Source organism: Lepisosteus platostomus, chromosome 9 (assembly GCF_059453375.1).
Source record: "Lepisosteus platostomus isolate fLepPlt1 chromosome 9, fLepPlt1.hap1, whole genome shotgun sequence".
In the NCBI taxonomy this organism is placed as follows: Eukaryota; Metazoa; Chordata; class Actinopteri; order Semionotiformes; family Lepisosteidae; genus Lepisosteus; species Lepisosteus platostomus.
Genome location: NC_142619.1, coordinates 57,288,536 through 57,309,458, shown reverse-complemented (window position 1 = coordinate 57,309,458; position 20,923 = coordinate 57,288,536). Strand labels below are relative to the sequence as shown.

Sequence of the window (20,923 nt, the reverse complement as noted above, 5' to 3'; positions counted from 1 at the left end):
CAATATTAGTGGGAGCCTGGCCAGTTCTCCATCTGATAGAAAGATCCTTTTCCTGTAGGTTAAAAGCTGGTGGCTTTAGGATTCACACTTTAGGGAACACGTGCTGCCTTGTGACCAGGCTTTAATCATTGTTGCTGGCTACTCCAAAGCTGCAGAGATATTAGGGAAAAGTAATTGGACACAAGTATGCTGATAGTACAGTAAGTATTGTAGTGCGACCAACCATCTGTGTATCCAACTGGGATTTGTGTATATGAGTGTGAGCTGGCAAGCCATGTTTGACCAGTTAGAAACCAGTGGGAGGATGCTGCCATTTGAACTACAGTGTTTTAATTATTAATAATTCAATACCAGCAGATTTATGTCCCATAAACCAGACCAGTAGTTCTCAGCTCTAATCCTGGGGTTGTCCAGTTCTTCAGTGCAGGATAATTGACTTTGATTTTCTATTTGATTTTCTTTCCACTCTTAAAATGTTGAATGGGGTTTGAAATTAGTCTCGCCACTATACCAATTACAAATGGCACTGTAACTTCTGAGTTTCAAAGCTCCTTCACTGAAGTGGCTTTGCTGAAATATAAACTACTTCACCTCTGCAGTACAGCCAAAACATGCATTATGGGAGTGTCTGATACATTGTCAGTCATAACTGGCCATATTTCATAATTGTATCACCTGTTAAGAACTGTTTAGACAGAAATATGTAAGTGAGCAACAAAATAGACCGATTGTAATGCCATAGTTCCAAATTGTTGAAACAATTTGCCCAAAGTAGGGTGTTTAGCAAACCAAGAACTGAGTGCATGAACATTACAAATTGCTAAACATGTAAGCCAATCAGTTAAAGGTATGAATTAGCACCAGGTATGAATTTGTTACAGCACAGTTGTAACAAAAACACACAGACAGGAGCTCTGCAGGATCAAGGCTGGTCCCAGACAATTACTCTTCTCATTGAAGATACAGTAAATGCACTCTTTTAGACCAGACTTACAGTATGCTCTGTTTCCTTGTTTTATAGGGATTTAAGTCACCCTTCTATTAACCTGAACCTTTAAGAAGCCATAATAAGACAACCAGCTAAAGTTGTTCCTATTAGTTTATAAATCAGCCTGGACTAAGAAAATACACTTACCTCTGCGCTGTGTGTCACAAGCATGAAAGATGGTGTCCAAGAGATCCTCTTCACAAATCAGGCTTATTTCTGAAGCATTGTCTTTTCTGCACCGAGATGAAAGTAGATTACCTAAATACAAAAAAAGGCGCAATTTGTAAATTAGCTTTGGAATCACATCATCTCAGTGCAACCCTGCGAGACCCTGCAGTGCAAATATACAGCAATATTTTGACAATTAAAATCATGTTTGATCCAATTAAGAAAGGAAATCTGTGCTGGTGTCTCGCAGGACTAAGATGTGTAAAGCACTTAGACCTTTGATAATGGTGCTGTCTTTTGCCGATCTGATTTTCTACCAGGAGGATCTCGCACAACAAGATCTTTATTCATTAGAAGTCTCTGCACGAGCAAAGGCTGAGTTATTTTTTACCACACATTCACAGGAGGATTTAGACAGGCATTCCATAAATATTCTTTTGATAACATCAGTGATTCAGGATAACAAGTCCACAACCAAGAAGCGGTCAGGATGTCTTTATCCGAGTGGGCAGACAGACTGACCCTGAACCATCTACATCATAATTGAATTCACTTCTGAACAGTGAAGGATGCATACCTGTGCCTCATGATCCTATTTTGCAATTGATCTCCCCCCCCCCCTCCTTAAACTGTACAGCATAAGTAAAAGCATTACACTGTTACATTTCCCTCTGAACGCTCAAATGCAAACAGAGCTGTAAAATAAAACCGCCGAAGGGAAGGGCAGGTTTAATTACCGGTGCCTTCCCCCATGGAGAGTCTTTTCACTACCAGAGCTTGGTAGGCCCTGTCGCACTCCTGCTTCTCGGGGGAGCTGTAGAGGTGGACACCGCGCGACACGAGATTCCCCTCGTTTCTGTCCAGACTGGAGCTCCTGTCCTCTGCTCTGCTATAGGTGGAGCACTTGGAAAAGCTGAAATAATTCTCCCCTGTCTGGGAGGTGGGTGTTGAGCAGCTCCGGGACCACGGCCTAATCTGCCAGGGTCTCCTCTCCCCTGTGAGGCTTAAGATGGTATAGGTGGCGTTTGCTGGAGACACTCCATTGGCAGAGTGGAGTGGAAACGCTGAGCCGTTTGGGGTCATGACCTCCATCCCGGGACTCCTGAAGCACGGAGAGTCGCCCTCCTTGTTCCTGACCGTCCGTTTTTTCAGGATAGCCTCCAGGTTCCTCTTCAGGCTGGTCTGGGGGCTGTCGTAGTTCCGGGACTGGAATTTGGGGATCTGAAAAGGCGAGTTAGCCTCTTGATCCCGTCTCTGAATGGTCTGGATCTTGCGGCAGATGCTGTCCACTGGATTGTGGCGCCTCTGGCCGGCCGTGAAATCCGAAGTCATTGTCAGATGCTCTTTTGCGGTCTTCCCCTTTCTGGAAAACAGTTGATGCAAAAATAAAAACATTTGTAGAAGTGTCACAATTTAGAGCGCTAAACCTAAAGAGTGGACAAAAACAGACTAGTGCCAATTTTTCAGCAGACATCCTGTTTAGAAATTAATGACACACGTTGTTTCCACTGAAATGAGTGTGTACCTTTGAATTTTGGAAAGCCCAGCCCTTGTTAGTACACATGCTACAAACTAGCAGTGAACCAAATATTACAGAAATTCTCCATTGTGACTTCATGAATAGGGAACAAGTTCTTCACCATCATTCACAACATTTTCATTTTACCTTGAGTATTATTATTTGTGAAACATCATACAATTTAGCTGCGGAAAAGGAAAACTACGGTTTACAACTAAGCAACTGAAATTCCTTTGAAGAGAGACGAATGGAACACAAGAGTATTTGTCTACAAGGAAAGCAAAAACGTTAAACAGCTTATTTATAAAAAAAAAGACATTGAAACGCGAGCCATAACTATTTGCCACAGTACTATTTAGAACCAGCAGTATTATTAACAGCATCAATAATCCATTGATTGTGCCTGTGAATGAAAACAATTTAAGCACGGCGTGGCAGTCAGTGTAAGGAGTCAAACCAAACATTTGAAGTTTTTTTTTTATCAGTAAACGAGTTCAATTTGCTAAAAGATGCGTTTCTAAATAAAAAAAAAGAAAAGTCTGGGGTGTCCATCCGTTTTGACGGAAAATAATTTTAGTTCAATTCAGTCCTATGCAGTCACAGCGTTTGCTTTACTTTTGCGGCTTGAGCAGTACACAGACATTAACCTTTTTCACTGTATCATTACAGAATTCGTACTTAAAGCTGCTGCAAACAATCTTACTTTTCTTATTCTTCGCGCTTCTATATATCACCCGGGCTTGGAATATTATCCGGTCTACCAAGAAATCCAGAGTATTTCCCAAATAGCCATATGATTTCAAAAGAACGCGCCAACCTGACGTACGTATTTAAAAGCCCAGCAGTCTTAAGTACTGCTGCAGTATGTCCTCATCCTCATTATCATGCAAGCCAGTAACGCCCCCTCGTGGCTAATGAAAATTTTGCGTAAGAAATAAAAAAAAATGACTTCCTCTTCTACAGACATTAGATACTGCATACGATTTCTAAATGTGTTTCCAGTGACGTCACATATACAATTAAAATGACTATTCATACAATGCAGTGATACTCTCCTTTAAAATAATTATTACACGACAGCAGCAGACTACTGTTTTCTTTTGTTTGAACGCATGATAAACTCATTGTTAAGTCATATACTGTATAATACTGACACAGTTACCCACCTGAACTGCTTCATATATAATACTGTACAGCTTATAAATTTAAACTTAGAATGAACGGAATATACCTCCTACTGCCAAATCAATGAACTAAATTGTTAACTCTAAATTAATATAAAAAATGTGAGAAATATTGTTTGTTTAATCAACATTGAATACATTTATATTTTTCCTGTTTTGATTATTGCATGACAAAGAACTAAGTGTCATTATTATGTTATTATTACTTATATATGGTGTCCGGAACAATTATTTCCTCTTTCCTCTTTCACAATGTAACTATCTTCTTAGTAATCAGAAAATCCTGTATGTGTGTTCTGGTCTGGTCTGTTTCAGGGCCTGCGCATGGTCCAGATACATGTGTTTGTGTGATCTCCATTGACTGCTTGGTGTTTTGTCAAAGTTTACTGTAACATGTGGTCGGTTTTGCTCATTTTAATCTGGAGGTGCTCTGTACATCCCTGATGTCTAGTTAATGAGCCTGTCATACCTTATTTAAGTAAATAGCTTTATGAGACAGCAGTGTTAGCACCTTTGAGCCTGAGTTAGTCATATTTCAGAAGCAAGCCAAGCTAGACTTGGTCAGTACTGGGATTTGAGACCTCCAAGGAAAGCTACATTTCTACTGTAAGTGTTGGTGTACAAGTTAAATTTCTGGCCCAATACCTTAGTATGATCATTAGTGGAAGCTATGCTGTAGGAGACACTGTTCTGCAGATGAGATGTTAAAGCAAAGTCCAACTTGGAGATTTAAGATAAGAGTAAATGTGTTAACCCCAGTGTTCTAGCTTAATTCCACTGTGAGCTTGCACAATATGTCCTCCCCAAAGTTCCCATTGAATTAATTTGGAATAGCAGATTCTTTCTTCTCCACCTGATCTGCTGTATACCAGGGCTGCTGGAGTTTACTGGCTGCCAAGGTTTCATCTAGGTGGATAGAACACTTCCGTGACCCTCTCCTATAGCGCCGACAAATATGGAAATTTCTTAGTTTTAACATGATAGCGTACTTGAATCAAAACCAGTCTTTATGTAAATATTCAAATCCTAAGGGGTTCCTAACATTTTTTCAGCGCTCTATTGTCATCCTCTGCTTAGCTGGAGAGCCACGGAGGGAGCTAGCATTGCCATGGCACATGGCGCCGTCTCTTTTCCCTGTCTGTTTTGCCCGTTGCCATGGAATTACAATCAGACAGGAGCCCTGTATAACCTGGGGCAATTTATGAACACGCCGGCATCAGGTGGTTCAGGTTGCTCAAAGTCTGCTTGGACTAAGATCAGTTCTCTGGTGTATTGTTTGCATGAATTACTGGGTTCCTGTCACGATCATAAACCCCTCCTCTTAAGGACGCTCCAGCCCTTCCTTGTTTTATACTCATCTCCCACACCTGCCTCCGGTTCCAACCCCCCGAGCTATATAAGCCAGACGTTCTTGCCTATCGGGGCTCAGTTTGGAAGATGGACGCCCGGAAGCCTGCCTATCCATGAGTCCCGGAGCGTCTCGACAGCACAGGCTTCATCACGACGTCCTGACCTACTGAGTCCGGGATTAGGGATCGTCTGGTCCCGTTACCCCCCCTTCCCCCGACCCTCTGCCGGATCCCGCTCCGGCTTTTATCTCTGTTTGTCTGTCAGGATGGATTACCCGGTCTTGGACATTTGCTACACTCTTGGATTTGCCTTGGACTCCCTTGGACTGTTTGCCTCGGCCACACCTCCCCCGAACACCAGCGCACCATGGACACGCCCCCTGTTTTCCTTCCAGCACCTTGCATGTCTTTTTCCCCATGTTTTCTTCACTCCCCCCGGATTGTGTTGTCTGCATAGGGTCCTGAAAGAACGCTTCGTGACAGTTCCCCAGAATCTGTTTTCCCGACCGTGTGCTACTCCTGGATTCCTGACCTCACATTTGGTATTTACTATGCCTTTGGATTTCTCTAGCGCTCTATTTCTGGTTATGGACTTGGCTTGTGTTTTGACCCTGGCTTTGGATTTCCTTGGTGCTTTGCTTCCAGTTCCTTATTGGTTTTGGACTCTGATTTCTATGCCCTTGGACTGTGTTTGCCTGCCTGTGTACTTTGCTTAGCAATTCCTTTGCTTACTGGCCACACTACGCTGCCTGCTCATAACTGCTTGCTTAGTTCCGACTGCCCTGCTTCATTACTCATCTTCCTCTGGGTTTACCTCTCGCACAACAGACTGCTGCTTAATTCCATCTTAAGCAGAAGACATTACGTCTAGACAGTATGTGAAAGCACTATGGGACTCTTTAGGATGAAAAGGGCTTTACCAGAGCAAAGACTTATCATTATCATTTGGCAATAGCTCTTCCATCCCGGTTCTACCTTCCCTGGCTTTTAAATCAGCAATGCTGGGCAATAGTCACCACTCATTGGTATTCGTTTTTGTGGAGGTAGATTCCTGTCTTTCCATCCAGCTCATTCCAGTTTATATTTTGGGTATGTTTTTTCAAATCAGATCCATATCCAATCAATCCGTATCAAGCAAGAGGAAAATGGGCTGCCAGCTCTTAATGTAGAAGTACTGACCTGTTGACCTAAGATGAAGGCCCAAAGCATCCACACAGATCTTTCCTTAAGTTATTGGGAGCCCCCTACAGATTCAGAACATTTTAAAATTGAAAATAAGTAACAGGTAGACATTAACTGCTCACTGCTTGTGTTTATTGTATTTAATATTTGACATTTTTGACACTCTTTATTCCTTGTTTGCCTGGAAATGGAAATAAAATAAACACTGACTTAATTACTTGTGCGCCTTTATAACATTAGAAGCGCATTCAGAGGATGATTTCATCTACGGAACGTGTAAAACGTTTTAGGTCTATCTTTTCATTCCAGATTGAAATAAGCAGCCTGCAGAAAGTAACAATAGCAACCATTCTTAGGGGCCTGATGAAACTGACAATAGTAGGCATTCTTAGTAGCCTGATGAAAATGACGATATCCTTTGTGATTGCTTCTTTATGAATGCTGCACTTCTTTTAAATCGCTGGCAGTGATTTTGCAAGATATGCAATGAAAACAGTATATGTAGTGAAGTTTTTACAATTGTATTTCTACACTTCTAACCTTTAGTATAAAACAATGGAATTATCATTTTATATCGTTAATAATTTATTTGCATCGATACATTTTAATTTGTAAAATGTAACATTACCGTACAATGCACTCATAAGACGTCTTTAAGAATGTATTACAAAAAACATATTGTTGCTCTGACTTCAGAAAAGAGATAAGTAATTGAGCAATCAAATACACTCATGAGAGACCAAAAGAACTTTGCAGTCTTGAGCTGAGAAGACTATAGACCTGATTGAAGTATTCAAGGTCCTCAAAGCATTTCAAGACCCAGTAGTAAAACACAAACCAGAGGACATACGTAGAAACTAGAGGGATGTGCATTTAACAGGAGGTATGTTTTAAAAAAGTCTGGAACAAGCTACCCAGTCATGCTGTCAAAGATGGGATGCTCGTGTTTCTTTGAAGATATGTGGAATAAGATACAGCATCGAATGTATCTATAGTTGTGAATGCATTATTTGCCATCTGATGAAGATCTAGTGGGCTTATTTTTATCCACCCATCCATTTTTTATTTGGTTGCCTAGTGAGGTTTTTGGTGGCCTATTTAAAAAAAAACGATCAGCATATAAAATTACAATTAAAGTCCCCTACCTCATTAGATAAAGTACAATTCTTCTGTCTAAATGAAGTCAAAGAGTAAATGCATTTGCATTAACAGTATGTTAATAACTTACATTAAAGTCAAGATTAGGGCACAGGGAATCTCCTCTATGGAGTTTTGGAGGTGGTGTACCATAGGAGCTGCCAGGTTTTGGAAGAGATGTTTGACTATATCAACAGGAGTCTATAGACTCCTCTGCACACTGCAGTGTACTGTGGTAAACAGGTTAGTCTAGTACTATGATGCCACTACTGCAATTGATTTAAATGGGATTATTGCCACCATGGTTTCAAAATTAGGTGTCCTGTCAAACTCTCAAAGACACCAGTGTGAACCGAAGTGAAGTGATGGTTCTGGTTTGGAAGCTTGCAAAGACAGATTCAACATCATCACCTTAGTGACCATGAGGTCAGGCCTGTGGGAGCACTGTCGCTCTGCCTTTAGTGTTAAACCTGTCCTCCTTCATGTAATTTGTTCATACACCTTTATTGACGTGATAAATTCATATTCACACACTTATTCCTATTTGCCTTTCCCTCTCCAGTATGGATTTTGCCTTGTGGAAGATATGAATGAACTTTATGGACCCCACCTGTTCAAATAGAAGATGTGGAGTCCGTAGTACCCAGAATCGAGCTAGGTGTCTCATGCTCATCAACTTTATTTTGTGTGGAAATAATCTTTTGAAAAAATATAATCGGTTACAAAGAATGAATTAACTCATTTAAAATGGAAAAAGTACAAACTGTAATTCTTTATGGATTACATAATCACTACATCAAGTGGGGAAAAAAGGACATTGGATAAACTCGATGAAAACATACAGTTTGAGTAAACTGGGCGTTTATTTTCACACGGGCTTCCCAAACGTTAAATGTCAGGGGGAAAAGGATACAAAACGCATTTTACACACACATTTATTCGTAAATTGTTTCGGTGACCCAAATCGCATTTTAGAAATCGCTCCTAGACCTAGCTCTTCTTTTATATTGCTAATGTGAACGGCCAAACACATATTTAATTGATATATCTGTTGAAATGCGACTCCAGTTTATTTCCTCCGATAGCAATGTGCAATCTTGTTGATAATGTTTAATCTTTAAGCGCCTTAATCCTCTGTGACAGGGAGCGCAGCCTGTATTCCATATTCATCATGGCGAGTTCAGGAGCCGCTCCAGCACCGGCAGCCTCCGCGGCGACGCACAAGGTAAAGCAATTAATCTAAGAGAAGATCTGTACATTTACCGGCAATTATATTCCGTCACGCCTTGTTCCGCTATGGAACTTATTGAATTCTTGGCATAGGTCAAGTAAAATCGTAGCCGATACATAAATCTACAAGGTCATGTGTGCACAGTGGGGATTAAGTGCATTTTAATCTGTTTTATGAGCTTGGTATCTGCAAGGATAGAATTTGTGTTTAGAGCAGTATGTAACACTTTTCCTCTGAAGGATTTTGTCGTTTTATATTTTGTAAGAAAATTATTATTATTACATTATTATTAAAAAAGAACGGTTCTCTAAAATACCTCAGTTTGTAGACCAAGCATCGAATTAAAGGTGTTATTTGTCTTTCCATTTAGTGACAGTGTTCTGCACCACTGCCTATGTTGATTTTAATTTATTTTTTGCGATTTACCGATTAAGTATAGGGTTTCATATTTTATAGGTTCATATGTGATTATGTAATGTGACTGTGTCGCACTGAGCTTGCATAGATACCAAAATAGATCGCAGCTGCTAGGTCAGATGTCCTGTCTGTATGTTCATTTTTGCATTGAATTCTCAGCTCATGCAATGCTTTTGCACACTGAAATAACAATCTTCCACTGCAATATTCGTACTGCGGTACATCTGTAACCCGGCAATTATTATACATATATTTAATAATAAGTGCACCCACTGTGTATGAGCCTGCTGTTCTGTATTTTTTGCAATAGTACTTTTGAAGTGCCTTGCTGCAATGTTAATATTCAACTAATCTTTTATCCGAAAATGCAAAATACTTATTACAATTATAATTAATCTCACTTTTAATATAAGTTTTGAAATATTATATATATATATTTTAAAACTTTGTAAAATAGTCTTGGTTTTCCTCTGCCTTGTATTGTTGTTGGACAATGGTAAATCTTTCTTCTAGAAAATCTAACATACAGCAATATCACTGAGGTGCACAAATTGCTTGGGATTAAAGGTTTTAAAGAGAGAAAAACCATATCAGTCACGTATTGAAAAAAGCCAGTTTCTTTTCTGTTATAAAGTGCTCAACCCCAGAATGGGACTACAGTGGGAACGTCCTTCCAGACGCTCTGAATTAGACAGATGAGACTCCATGCTGCTAGGACACTTGATTTCATTAGTATTTATCCAGCAGCAGCTCCTTCTCCCTTCCTTCTTAAACTGTAGTTATGATTTTCCAATTGCCGATATGAATTAAGGTTGCCAGTGCCCTTTTGCACGAAACACAATATGAGTTAAATCACTCTTTGATTTGGTTTTGAATAAGTTGTGAATATTTAATCTTGATTTTCCCTTTTTCCAGGGGTGCACCAAAAACTGTTGTGCTTATGATGCCCCAGGGTGCAGTATGAGTGAGACCAACAGCTTCAAGGTACAGTTAGTGATCAACCAAGCCGTATGGAGTTCACTAACATGCTGTACATGCTTTCACAGGAATTCTGTGTCTGGTTTCACTTCCATCTAGTGTATGTCTGCCATAGGAGCTCCGTAAAAACTATTTAAAATGTAAGCACCTGCAGATCAACAATTCGAATATAGAGGGTTTGAAGTACAGGTAATATATAGGTCACTTTCAGCGAGCAGTGCTTTGTAGACATTCATTGAGGTAGTTTTTCATCTAGAAGTTTATATTCTGTACACACTTTGTGAGCTAGTTTAATTTCTAGATGTGTATACCAGTTGAAGGCCACAGTGCCACAGAGTTCAGCTCTATTATCATTCTCTGTAAATGCGGAAACATGTTTCAGGTCAAATGTGGGATGGAGAGTAGACTATTTAATTAAGTCTTCTTGAATAGATAGTGTAATTGAAAGTTATAGCCTATTATTACTTGGAGTTGTATTACTAATAGCAGAATGCGGTCTGATTTGATGTTCCATTTCCAAACACTTAATATTAGGAACTCACAACAATGGAAATTTTTCCCATTCATTTTCATGGAACTCAGCTCTCATTAAAGTGCAGTGGGTGCAGATTATGTTATGAGGTGTAATGGTAGAAAGGTCACTCTTCCCCACTTTGGCTTACATAACCAATTCTCTCAATGGCAGCTGTTTTCTATCTTGTATGACAGATGATTATGAATTTTTGCATGATTAGAATCTATTTCCGCACTATAAGGAAAGTTTTGTGTTAATGACATTAATCTATCTATATATTTATTCATAAAATCTGTGATTTGGTATTATTATATATCAGTAATGGTCATTACAACCTGCAAAGCAAAGATGTACTTGCCTTTGGTCTTAGATGCAGGTGTTGCATTTTGCAAGTGCTCAGTTGAGGCTTGCCTGGTATGAAATCAACAGCTTCCCCGTAAATGGATCCAAATTCATCCAGATGGCTCATAGGACGTAGCTTACCGGGGTGTTCCCAACTGCACTGTCAGAAAACGAAACTTGGGAAAAGTCAAATAAGAGCGTCTAAGTGAAAAACTGCAAAGCTGGACAATTTGCTTCTTCAGGAAGGCCGATGCACTGCTCGTGGATTGTAATCCATAATCACCCCCTGAAAATCTGCACAAAAAGGGATATGTGAAAGTAAAATTGATATGGAAGCAGTGCTTATCAGTTATCCTTGCGTCTCCTGTAGTTGACAGTGGATTTGAACAGGCTTCCTTGAGGGGGAATCCACCTTCTCTGATCTCCATAAGCCTGTGCCAATCAGGATTGGAGTGTTCCTGTTGCTTTTTTTCTCATTGACTATACTGTGGGCTAAGATTAAGATAATGCTGCTGGCATGCAACAAGTTGTTGATTAATGAATATGAATTTAATATTTTTGCAAGGCATTTTGTGTATGGACTGTGTTCAGTCACATGCAGTGTAGACTGTAAGCTTGAACAACATTCTTTCACATCTTAGTATAATTCTAATATTTATCAGAATAGGAGCTTACTAGGAGCTGTAGAGTTCTTATTCTGCTGAACTGTCTTGCCTAGAGAGCAGTATTACACACTGTTGGCTTTGGGGAAATTCTATACCGTAATAGACACTTCAAAGGACAAAGCTTCCCCTGAGGGTGAATAGTTTAAATCCAGTCAGAGGTGCCTGTGGTGTCTAGCTCTGCTTTCTCGTAATTGTAAGACATGTGCAACCACAAAAAATGTGTGGAGCAACACACTAAGCAAAACAAAGAACATCTGTTAGCACATTTTGAGTTTTTATTATCTTGAACACCTTTGTCCTACTCTAACAAGCTATCAAATGTCTATCTGACAAGTATGGTGCAGGTCACTTAGCTACTGCTGTAACTCATTGCCAGTTCACTGAAAACATAACCTGTGTGCATAGATGTGAAATGACCATCTGTCTGATAATAATGGTGCTAAATTGATGTCAATTACTAAGGTTGCCTGTGTCACAAAAGACTTACTCCCACAGCACAATTGGATGTAATGTATTTATATCTTAAGTAGCAGGTGTTACCCACTGTGCGGGTGTGCTAGAGAGGATGAAGAAATCTTGATCTTTAATGATGTTGAAACATTGTGTCACCATAACTTTGTTAGTGGCTGTCGCTTCAATGTAGATGACAACGAATCTGTCACAAAGGTGGCTGGAAATCATTAAACATCTCTTGTTTCCTATAGCCTTTATATTTATATCTTCTTAGAGATGCAATGAAGCCATCTGTCGGCTAACTGAAATCGTCTTGGCCAGAATGTGTTGACAGAGGATTTGTGTCATCTAATGTACTGTTAGTCTGAGTGGACAAAGTTCACTCTGACAAAAGACAACTGGTCTGTGGAGTCTTGGGGATCAACTGGTCACCACATTCAATCAAGTAATTCAAGACAGCATTATTACTAGAGTAACGGCAATCTCCACAGGAAAAGATATTTGACTAGAGCTACTTTTTGTGCAGATGGCTAAATTCCATCGAATCAAATTGATCATAAAACAGTACAACATGATTTAGTATGGAATTCCTCATTGGAAACCCACATACTATATCTATAAAAAAAATATCTTTGCACACCGCTTGGGCTGAATTGTATTTAAGTTGTCTGTTATTTAACTTTGTTGTTGTTGCTGCTGCACTGTGTTTAGGTTTTGGTGTTTCCTTTGTAGGACTTTGTATTGGAGCATACATGCAAATAAGAATTTCACATTTCATTGCACTTGTGCATTTGACCAATAAACTGAACTGAAATATTGTTCATTTATTGAATCCCCACCTGGTACTTATTATGTAGCTGTTATTTAATTATTTTTCTAAAACAGTAAAGTGGATGTTAAACTACAAAGAAAACTAGAAGTGGCAGATTTATTCATTTTTTTAATAACATTATTGGAAGGAATGTGTGATATTAAAGTAAAACATTCTTGCTGCATACAAAATGTAACCGTGTTTTCATGTAGCTTGTGAACATGTAGTACCTGTGTCTGTATAGGAAGTAGAGTGGAATAGTGATTAGAGCTCTGGACCACAAAGCTGGGGGTTCAAAGTCTCTCTGCTGTTGTACCCTCAAACAAGACACTTCAGTCAGATTGTTATTGCAGAGCTGTCCCGATGTACAAATGGATCTCCAGTGTGTCATAGTAAATGAGAATGAACTTAGTTAACTTACTTACTTAAGGTAAAAACACTAGTCATTCCTCTATTCCTCAATCCTTTGTTTTAAAATTAAGGACAAACAAGGTAGAACAGTATGCAGGCACTTGAGGATACAGGTAAATTAATTATCCTGTAACTATAATACATTTGCAATGTAACACATGTGTGTTACAGGCAAATTGGAGTCAAACATAAAATATGAAGTTATACATAAATTACTGTAACCAAACATGTAATAACAAGAATCTTATTTAAGAAGAAAACCTACATGTTCCTGTCTTGTGTTGTAAATACATTTGTTAATTGCATCTTAAATTAATTGTAAAATACATTATTTTTGCTGTGAACGTGCTGTATCTGTATTATGTAGAATTTCCCACATTATTAATTCACTAAGAGAAGCACAGGAAAAATAACTAGTGGGTAACTGGCTGAATTAGCAGTGACATTTTAGAAATATGTGGGCCGAATCTGAAATGGTAGTTGGAGAATTGGAGAATTGGAGAGTTGGAGAATTGGAGAATTGGAGAATTCCATTGTTTAAGTCATAACGACTGGTTGGATTTGGTGCACTTGAATGTCTTCACAGAAAAAGTTTCAGTCTTGCATCCTCCTATGTGTGACTTTGAAAACGTCCCAGGAGTTGCCTCAGTATTTGGAGCGCTCTCAGCACTGCTTAGACAGGGATGGTGAGCCACCTGCAGCAAAGTGCTTGACTCAGCGAGACACATCTATCGTGAGATGTGAAGAGCAGCACGCTTTAATGTTATGCAAAATGTTCTTGCTAAAGGTAAAACCCTTTTATTTGAACAGACGTGCTTTATAATTTCGCCTGGGTGTAAACACAGAGCAAATCCCATGCCAGAGTTGTTGTTTGATGTAGCTGCTACAGCCAAGTCGCCCTGCATTAGTGTCATTTAGTTCTGGCTGAAGGAACAGAGTTGAAGAAAAGATGCATTAATACTGTACAAACAGCTGAAGTGTATAGAAACTGGCATGGCTCTGTACAGAGGAAAGCATATCAGTCTAGACAGACCAAGAGTTTGTATTTTCATAGACATTAAAGACAATTAACAGACCAGAGTCAATGATCTGAGCTGCAGAAGTCTGAATGAGGGAATATATCAGAGATTCACTGCATAGCAGCATCCCAATCTGACTTACAGTATCTCCATTTTAAAAATGATAAAGAACTTGAAGAGAAGTCATTTTGGTAGTCATGGAATTTCCATCCACTGTGCCAATTTTCTCTACACATCTTTTTTTGTGAGATGAAAAAAGATGTTTCTCTTTTACACACAGACAAGCACTCAGACACCTACATGTGTATGTATAACAGGTAGTATTTAAGGATTGGGTCTGCTTTAAATGTGCTTCATAATGTACATGTCTAAAATGCATTTTATAGCAGGGGAAAATCATTGTATATAACTTTCAAATATGGATATTAAATACAAAAAAATAACATCATTGGACAAATGCTATATTTTGCTCTATATTTTTATGTATCATACATTTTGCTGGAGGCTGTCTCAGAGCCATTGGGCACTAGTTAGGAAACAAGAGCAGCTAAAAATCCAATGATTTTGGGATTGTCTCTAGGGTCTAATGCATAACAGATGCATAAATTCTAAAGTGTAAAAAAGCGAAGGTTGAGGTATGTACTGTATTTGTTTTAAAATGTAAGGTGACTGTAGTATATATTTTTATTTAGTTTTGGACTTGAGCATGAAAGTTCCCAAAATGAATCCACAGTCACACAATTTTATAGTTCAGGTTGGTAGCTGCGTCAGCATGCGTAGGCTGCAAAGGAACAAGTTATTCCCTGCTGAAAAAAGAAGAAAGAAAGAAGAAAGAAAACACAGCTCACACCTAAAGAAGGCTCCACGGCCGAAACGTTGTGTTTTCTTTCTTCTTTTTTTTTCAGCATGGAATAAACCTATAACTTGTTCCCACACAATTGTATTTCTTCTCTGTTAGAAAGCATGTACAGGGATCACTACCTACAAAAAAGCAGTTATTTTTCTCTCCCCACAAGGCAGCGGACACTGTCATTGACTTGGCACCAACGATGAAGGAAAAGCCCAACCCATCAAATCTAGTGTTCGGAACAGCCTTTACTGACCACATGCTCACAATCGAATGGACATGCTCTGGAGGATGGCAGAGACCTCACATCCGGCCGTTCCAGAACCTGTCTCTGCACCCAGCGTCCTCCAGTTTACATTACGCTGTGGAAGTGAGTATGAGCTCCAAAGGGAATTTATTTCTGTCCAGCTGTGGCAGTCAGAGTCACAGGTTATTAAAAACAGTCCTATGTTATAGTGAGTAATGAATATAATTGTGTTATTGTTCAAAGGTCCCTGATATATGATATTGTAATAGTATTCCCTTTGAGAGCTAGAACACATTCTTTGTTTTACTGGTTAGATGGTTAAACTATACGACCAACTGAACTTGGAAGGATAAGAAAAATACAATGCCGTTTAACCCCATCATTTAGACAGTACAATGACAAATGCAGCATTTTACAAATGTAATTATTAGATATTTACGGAGCTTCACAATGTATTTAAATCAGTTATATACAGTTGCAGCTGTAAATAGCATGAAGAGTTAATCGACTCAGCCTAGTGAAGATGAACTTGCACCACATTATACTTGTTTGATCTGTGTCCCATATAATTTTGGAAATTAGAATATTAATCTCAACAAATCAATCAATAAATAGTTTTCTGTGATAATTATGTCCTTGATAATTCCACCACTCATCCCAATGTGATACGAGTGAATCAGCCATTCATGCTTTTCTTACATAATCATAAATTAAGAGTGATTGACTTCTACTGCTGCTGGAGTAAAAATATTTTCTCTAACGTATTTTTTCAACAAATAATTCTGTAATATTTTCAAGAGTGTCCTGGAGTTTGTTTTTAGGTCTGTTTTAGGGAACTCATACTGTTTTATGTCGAATACTGTACAGTAGATGTATTTTATAAGTGCTTAATCATCTTTCTTTTTCAGTTTTTCAATGCTGAAAGGCACATAGAAGAAACAAAAGAAAGCATTTGTATACAACTGTATTATTTGTCATTCATTTTAAAACATCTTTAACTTTAAAGGAGTTTAATGGAGGAACAGAAATTAGCTGTAAGTCAAATTAGCTGTAAGTCATCTTAAGTTATTGTAATATTTATATTGGACTAAAAAAATCTTTTTAAGGGTCTTTTTAAACTTTTAAAAGTTTGTTAAAAGTTGTTATTTGTTTCTGTTTCCTGAACTGCCCATCTCCTCCCTCCACATATACTGTAGGTGGCAGTTCAGTGTGATTGATTATTACTCGGTCTAGACAATGGCAAAATGGGCGATACAGGCCAGAGCAGAAGTGACAGTACTGAAACAGGTATATTTGCACATTTAGGTATCACTTAAAAGATAAGCAGCTTTCTTAGCAGCAAATTACAGAACAAAAAGGACACATAATGTTAACAGTGGCAATTCGTTATTTGGTAACTTTAACGCCTATGAGTTTCAGCTGAAGTACATACTGTATTTGAGCTGAGTCTTGCAATCCCCTGGTCAACCACAGGAGGGCCATGTGTCCTGCCGTGCCTAGTGCCACAGGACTTCAGATGTGTTCTGTAACACCACAGCAGTGAAGTTATAAATGAAACATAAAGGTTTATACATCTGCATTAATGCTGCTCTAACTGCAAGCCATTTTTTCCTACTGTTCAGTTATTTGAAGGTTTGAAAGCCTACAGGGGACCTGATAATAATATTCGACTCTTCAGGCCACTGCTGAACATGGAGAGAATGCTGAAATCTGCTCAAAGAGCATGCTTACCTGTAAGCAAAAGAAACTATTTAATAAGTGTTTTATGTTTGTGTTTTTTAATCAGATCTATAAAAGCTTTAAAGTTGCAATTGCATACCTGTAGCAATATGTTAAAAGTTATTAAATAATTAGAACTCTTATCTTGAACAGCCCAGGACATCTCTGTGTTTACACATAAAGCCATAATACTTTAGAAGACACTGACATCGTCCAGCAAGTCAAAAATGCAAGGCACATCCTTTCATTCAACATCAAATTCCCTTCTTATTTCTCCATGAAATGAATGGAAATGACGAAGGCAGAGCTTCAAAAATCTGATTATTGCAGTTATTTACTGTGCTTCACAATAGATCTCAAACAATTTCTTGTTTCCGGGTTATTGTTTTAGCTAGTGTATAAATGAGTGCCTATATAATTTATGTATCATTCATAAGGACAGAACATCCTAATGAAATATAACCACAATTAAAAGCTGGAGCAGGAATTTTGCCTAACTCAGTTTCTTGCTCCACCTCAGAGCTTTGAGAAGGAGGAGCTGCTGGAGTGCATCAGGAAGCTTGTTGAAATCGATAAGGAGTGGGTGCCTTATTCTGATTCTGATAGCCTCTACGTCCGCCCGACCTTCATTGGAACTGAGGTAAGGAAACGGATACTGCATCTTATGCCTGCCCTCATACAGGGTTATCCCATCGTTAACTTGATAGAGCTCATTAATAAAACAAAATGGAATCCTTGTAAGTCACAATAAACCTCTATACCCATGAAACATTGAAATCAGAAAGCTCTACTACATTAATCCAATGATTTTTTTTTTTAGCCCTGTACATGTAAAAACACATTTTTATAATAGCAGGTGGAGTTTTAAGATAAATGTTTAACTTAGCAGTTCAGAATTCAGAAGTAACTATTTAGGAGCTACTGTTCACTTTTGGAATAGCCTGTGCTCCAGACAAATGTTAAGATAAGATTAGCCATATACAGTTTCTTGTAATAGGAATTTGTCTTTTTTCACATACCCCAATTTGGTCTCCATGAGACACACAGACAGGGAGAAAAGCTGGGGGTCAGAGCACAGGGTCAGCCATTTATACAGCACCCCTGGAGCAGTTGGGGTTAAGGGCTTTGCTCAGGGGCCCAACGGAGTAGGATTCCTCTGCTAGCTGCAGGATATGAACCGGCATCCTTCCAGCCACAGGCACGGATCCTTAACCACAGAGCCACCGCACTGCCCAATAACTATATTCAATTCAGATCATGATTATAACACAAATATTTATGTCATTGTTTTCTTAACCCTTTGCCATTCAGCCTTCACTGGGTGTAAAGAAACCTTCTAAAGCCCTGCTGTATGTGATCCTCTGTCCGGTTGGACCTTACTTTTCAACTGGGAGTTTTAACCCTGTGTCCTTGTGGGCGGATCCAACATACATCCGAGCCTGGAAAGGAGGGACTGGAGACTGCAAAATGGGAGGGTAAGAAAGAAAAAAAAAGAGTAACAGCCTGAAAGACCAACTGATTAGACTGATAATACATAAATACAGTAGCTCACTTTCATGTTAATAGGCAATTCATGCAAGCAGATAGGAAAGATTGCTGATGACCTCTCCCACCCAGGTTACCACCTGTTTCTTAAATGTCCCTCAGGAAGATGCGACCGGCCTATTAAAACCAGAAACACCTGGTATTTGAACAGTTTCTTTTCTAGAGCTGTGTTTGTGCTTCACCTGTATTCCTAGTTGTATGAGCACTGTCTTAATGATGTCTATTGCCTCTAATGTGCATAGTATACAGTACAGTATAGAGAACAGTTTTGCAATACCAAGCACACCAGAGTAAATTTCCTGTACATTGAATGTACTTGGCGAACAAAGGTGATTCCGATTCTGATTCACAGTCAAGTTCTGGAAGTGTCAGGTAGGCTTTCTCACTTGGAGATCTTTGTGGTTTCCCACATCTTCCTGGGGGAGAGCCAAGGAGCTATGTAATGAATTGGTGTGAAGTTGGTTCCTCTCACCACAACAACTGCGCAATATGATTTATTACGCAACAACATGTATCTTTTAGAGAGTCTGGCATTTCTTCAGAACGTTCAGCCTTTTAAAATCCAAAACTGGGTAGACAAACAGCCTTTGAATTTTAACTTTGCAAATGCTATTAAATGGAAAAAACAGTGGTAAATAGCTCCAACAATCATCATTGCAAGTTTTTTTGGACCTTAATTCTACTATGATATTCCTTCAAAAGGTCCCTGGAAAATGTAAGCATGTTCTAAGCCTGTAGGGATATCGTATTTCCATGGCAAAAAACAAATAGTTGTTTTTTGATTAAGCACACAAAGTTAATAAACTGTAGACATACAATCGTAGTCTTTTGACCTGTGGCGTTTTTCTGGGACAGGTGTAGTGAAAGCTTCAAGGCTTATTCATGCAGACTCTTGTATGTATGGAGCACAGCCATTGATACTACATGACCTGATTATTTAACCATGGCCTTGAAAAGAGTCCGTACTTGATAAATGTAGTAAAAGTGCTGTGCCCAAGTATTATGGAGCAGAATGTGAACTTTAAAGTAAATGCAATTATGCAGTTCTAATCCTGTGATATATTACATAATTTTAATTCTCTTTGTTAAAAAAACATAAGTGTTCAGTGAAATTAAAACAATTCATATCACTGTCAGTCCTCAGCAGGGGTCTCATTTCCCGGAAATATAATACTTGCTTGTTGAAAACTCAAGTACTGTTATTCAGTGGTCTGAGTGGTTTTATTTCACCGGGCAGTTTTGTAAACCAGCTGTGAAATTGAAGTGTACAGTATGTATTTCTAAATCCAACATAAACATGTTATGACACTGTTCTGCCCTGGGGAACATTGTGGCTGCGAGACAGACTGAGGAATCCGATTGATTGGTGTGGGTGAAGATGAGCAGAGGTGAGGAGGAGGTGTTGGACAGACTGACAGAGTAGGGAATGTGCTGCACAGCAAGGCAGAGCAGTGGATGTACTGGACTGACAGGCACAGTAGGGGATGTGCTGGACTGACAGGTAGAGCACAGGAAAGGCTGCACAGTCAGGCAGATCAGGGAGATTGCTCTCTGACCTGATTGTACATCAAGTCTTGATTCAGGTGTGGGATCAGAAGGCTATGACATTTTCAGACAGATTGCAGGATAACTTTCAGGAGCACTTCAATTCCCTAAGGGTGAAGGGTGAGTGTCCGCTGGAGGAAAGAACAGGGCTGATAAATATCCAGAGCTGATAAAATAATCACCCATTACCCGAGGGCAGGTGGCATGGACAGCTTTCCTGACCGTATTCTCACGACACCAAGGCCGGTTGCTGTGGAGACCAGAAACTGTGAGCTTGGTATTGCCCGGGTGTAACAATATCCCAGAAATATTTCATAAGCAGGTCATTTGTAAGACTGGAGTTTTTCTTAAACTTTTTAAAATATATTCCTCTGTTCCCTCCCCGAATCACGTTGTATACTGTAATATACAGTATGGAGAGACATTAAAAACAAATGTTATTTGTACTAAAACTCATCTGCATTTGTGAGGCCTCTCAGTATGTAAAGAACAACTTTTATAAGATAATTAGATATAATTAGTATTTGTGCAGGGGCAAATGGGATGAAGATAGCTGAAGTGGTTTGGTGAGAGACTCTTGGTGCCCTTTCTGGCTAAATCTTGATGAGGGACTGTGGATATCCAATCCTGATCCAGAGAGCTGGTGTGTCTG

At 39.1% G+C, this 20,923-nt stretch overlaps 2 protein-coding genes across 11 annotated transcripts in view; one reads left to right on the top strand and one right to left on the bottom strand.

Moving 5' to 3' along the window:
* Positions 1-3,520, bottom strand: part of irag2 (inositol 1,4,5-triphosphate receptor associated 2) — a 37,087-nt gene extending 33,567 nt beyond the window's left edge. For 6 of the 8 annotated variants that reach the window (XM_088645781.1, XM_088645782.1, XM_088645787.1 and 3 more), the window contains exons 1-3: positions 3,379-3,518; positions 1,894-2,519; positions 1,136-1,246 (exon numbers count right to left, since the gene is read on the bottom strand). In XM_088645781.1, the coding sequence (XP_088501907.1) occupies positions 1,136-1,246; positions 1,894-2,488 (706 nt within the window). In that variant the 5' untranslated portion in view covers positions 2,489-2,519; positions 3,379-3,518. Of the gene's footprint in view, positions 1-1,135; positions 1,247-1,893; positions 2,520-3,378 lie in introns of all 8 variants that reach the window. The other 2 variants (XM_088645786.1, XM_088645789.1) reach the window with 2 other exon arrangements.
* Positions 3,521-8,325: 4,805 nt separating this feature from the next.
* The window catches only part of bcat1 (branched chain amino acid transaminase 1), a 68,937-nt gene continuing 56,339 nt past the window's right edge, over positions 8,326-20,923 (top strand). For 2 of the 3 annotated variants that reach the window (XR_015941241.1, XM_088645805.1), the window contains exons 1-6: positions 8,340-8,752; positions 10,091-10,159; positions 15,385-15,585; positions 17,085-17,195; positions 17,702-17,821; positions 18,493-18,656. Coding sequence is in view for 2 of the 3 variants with exons in the window: in XM_088645805.1 (XP_088501931.1) it covers positions 8,699-8,752; positions 10,091-10,159; positions 15,385-15,585; positions 17,085-17,195; positions 17,702-17,821; positions 18,493-18,656 (719 nt within the window). In the remaining variant the exon portion in view is untranslated. Of the gene's footprint in view, positions 8,753-10,090; positions 10,160-15,384; positions 15,586-17,084; positions 17,196-17,701; positions 17,822-18,492; positions 18,657-20,923 lie in introns of all 3 variants that reach the window. The other variant, XM_088645804.1, reaches the window with a different exon arrangement.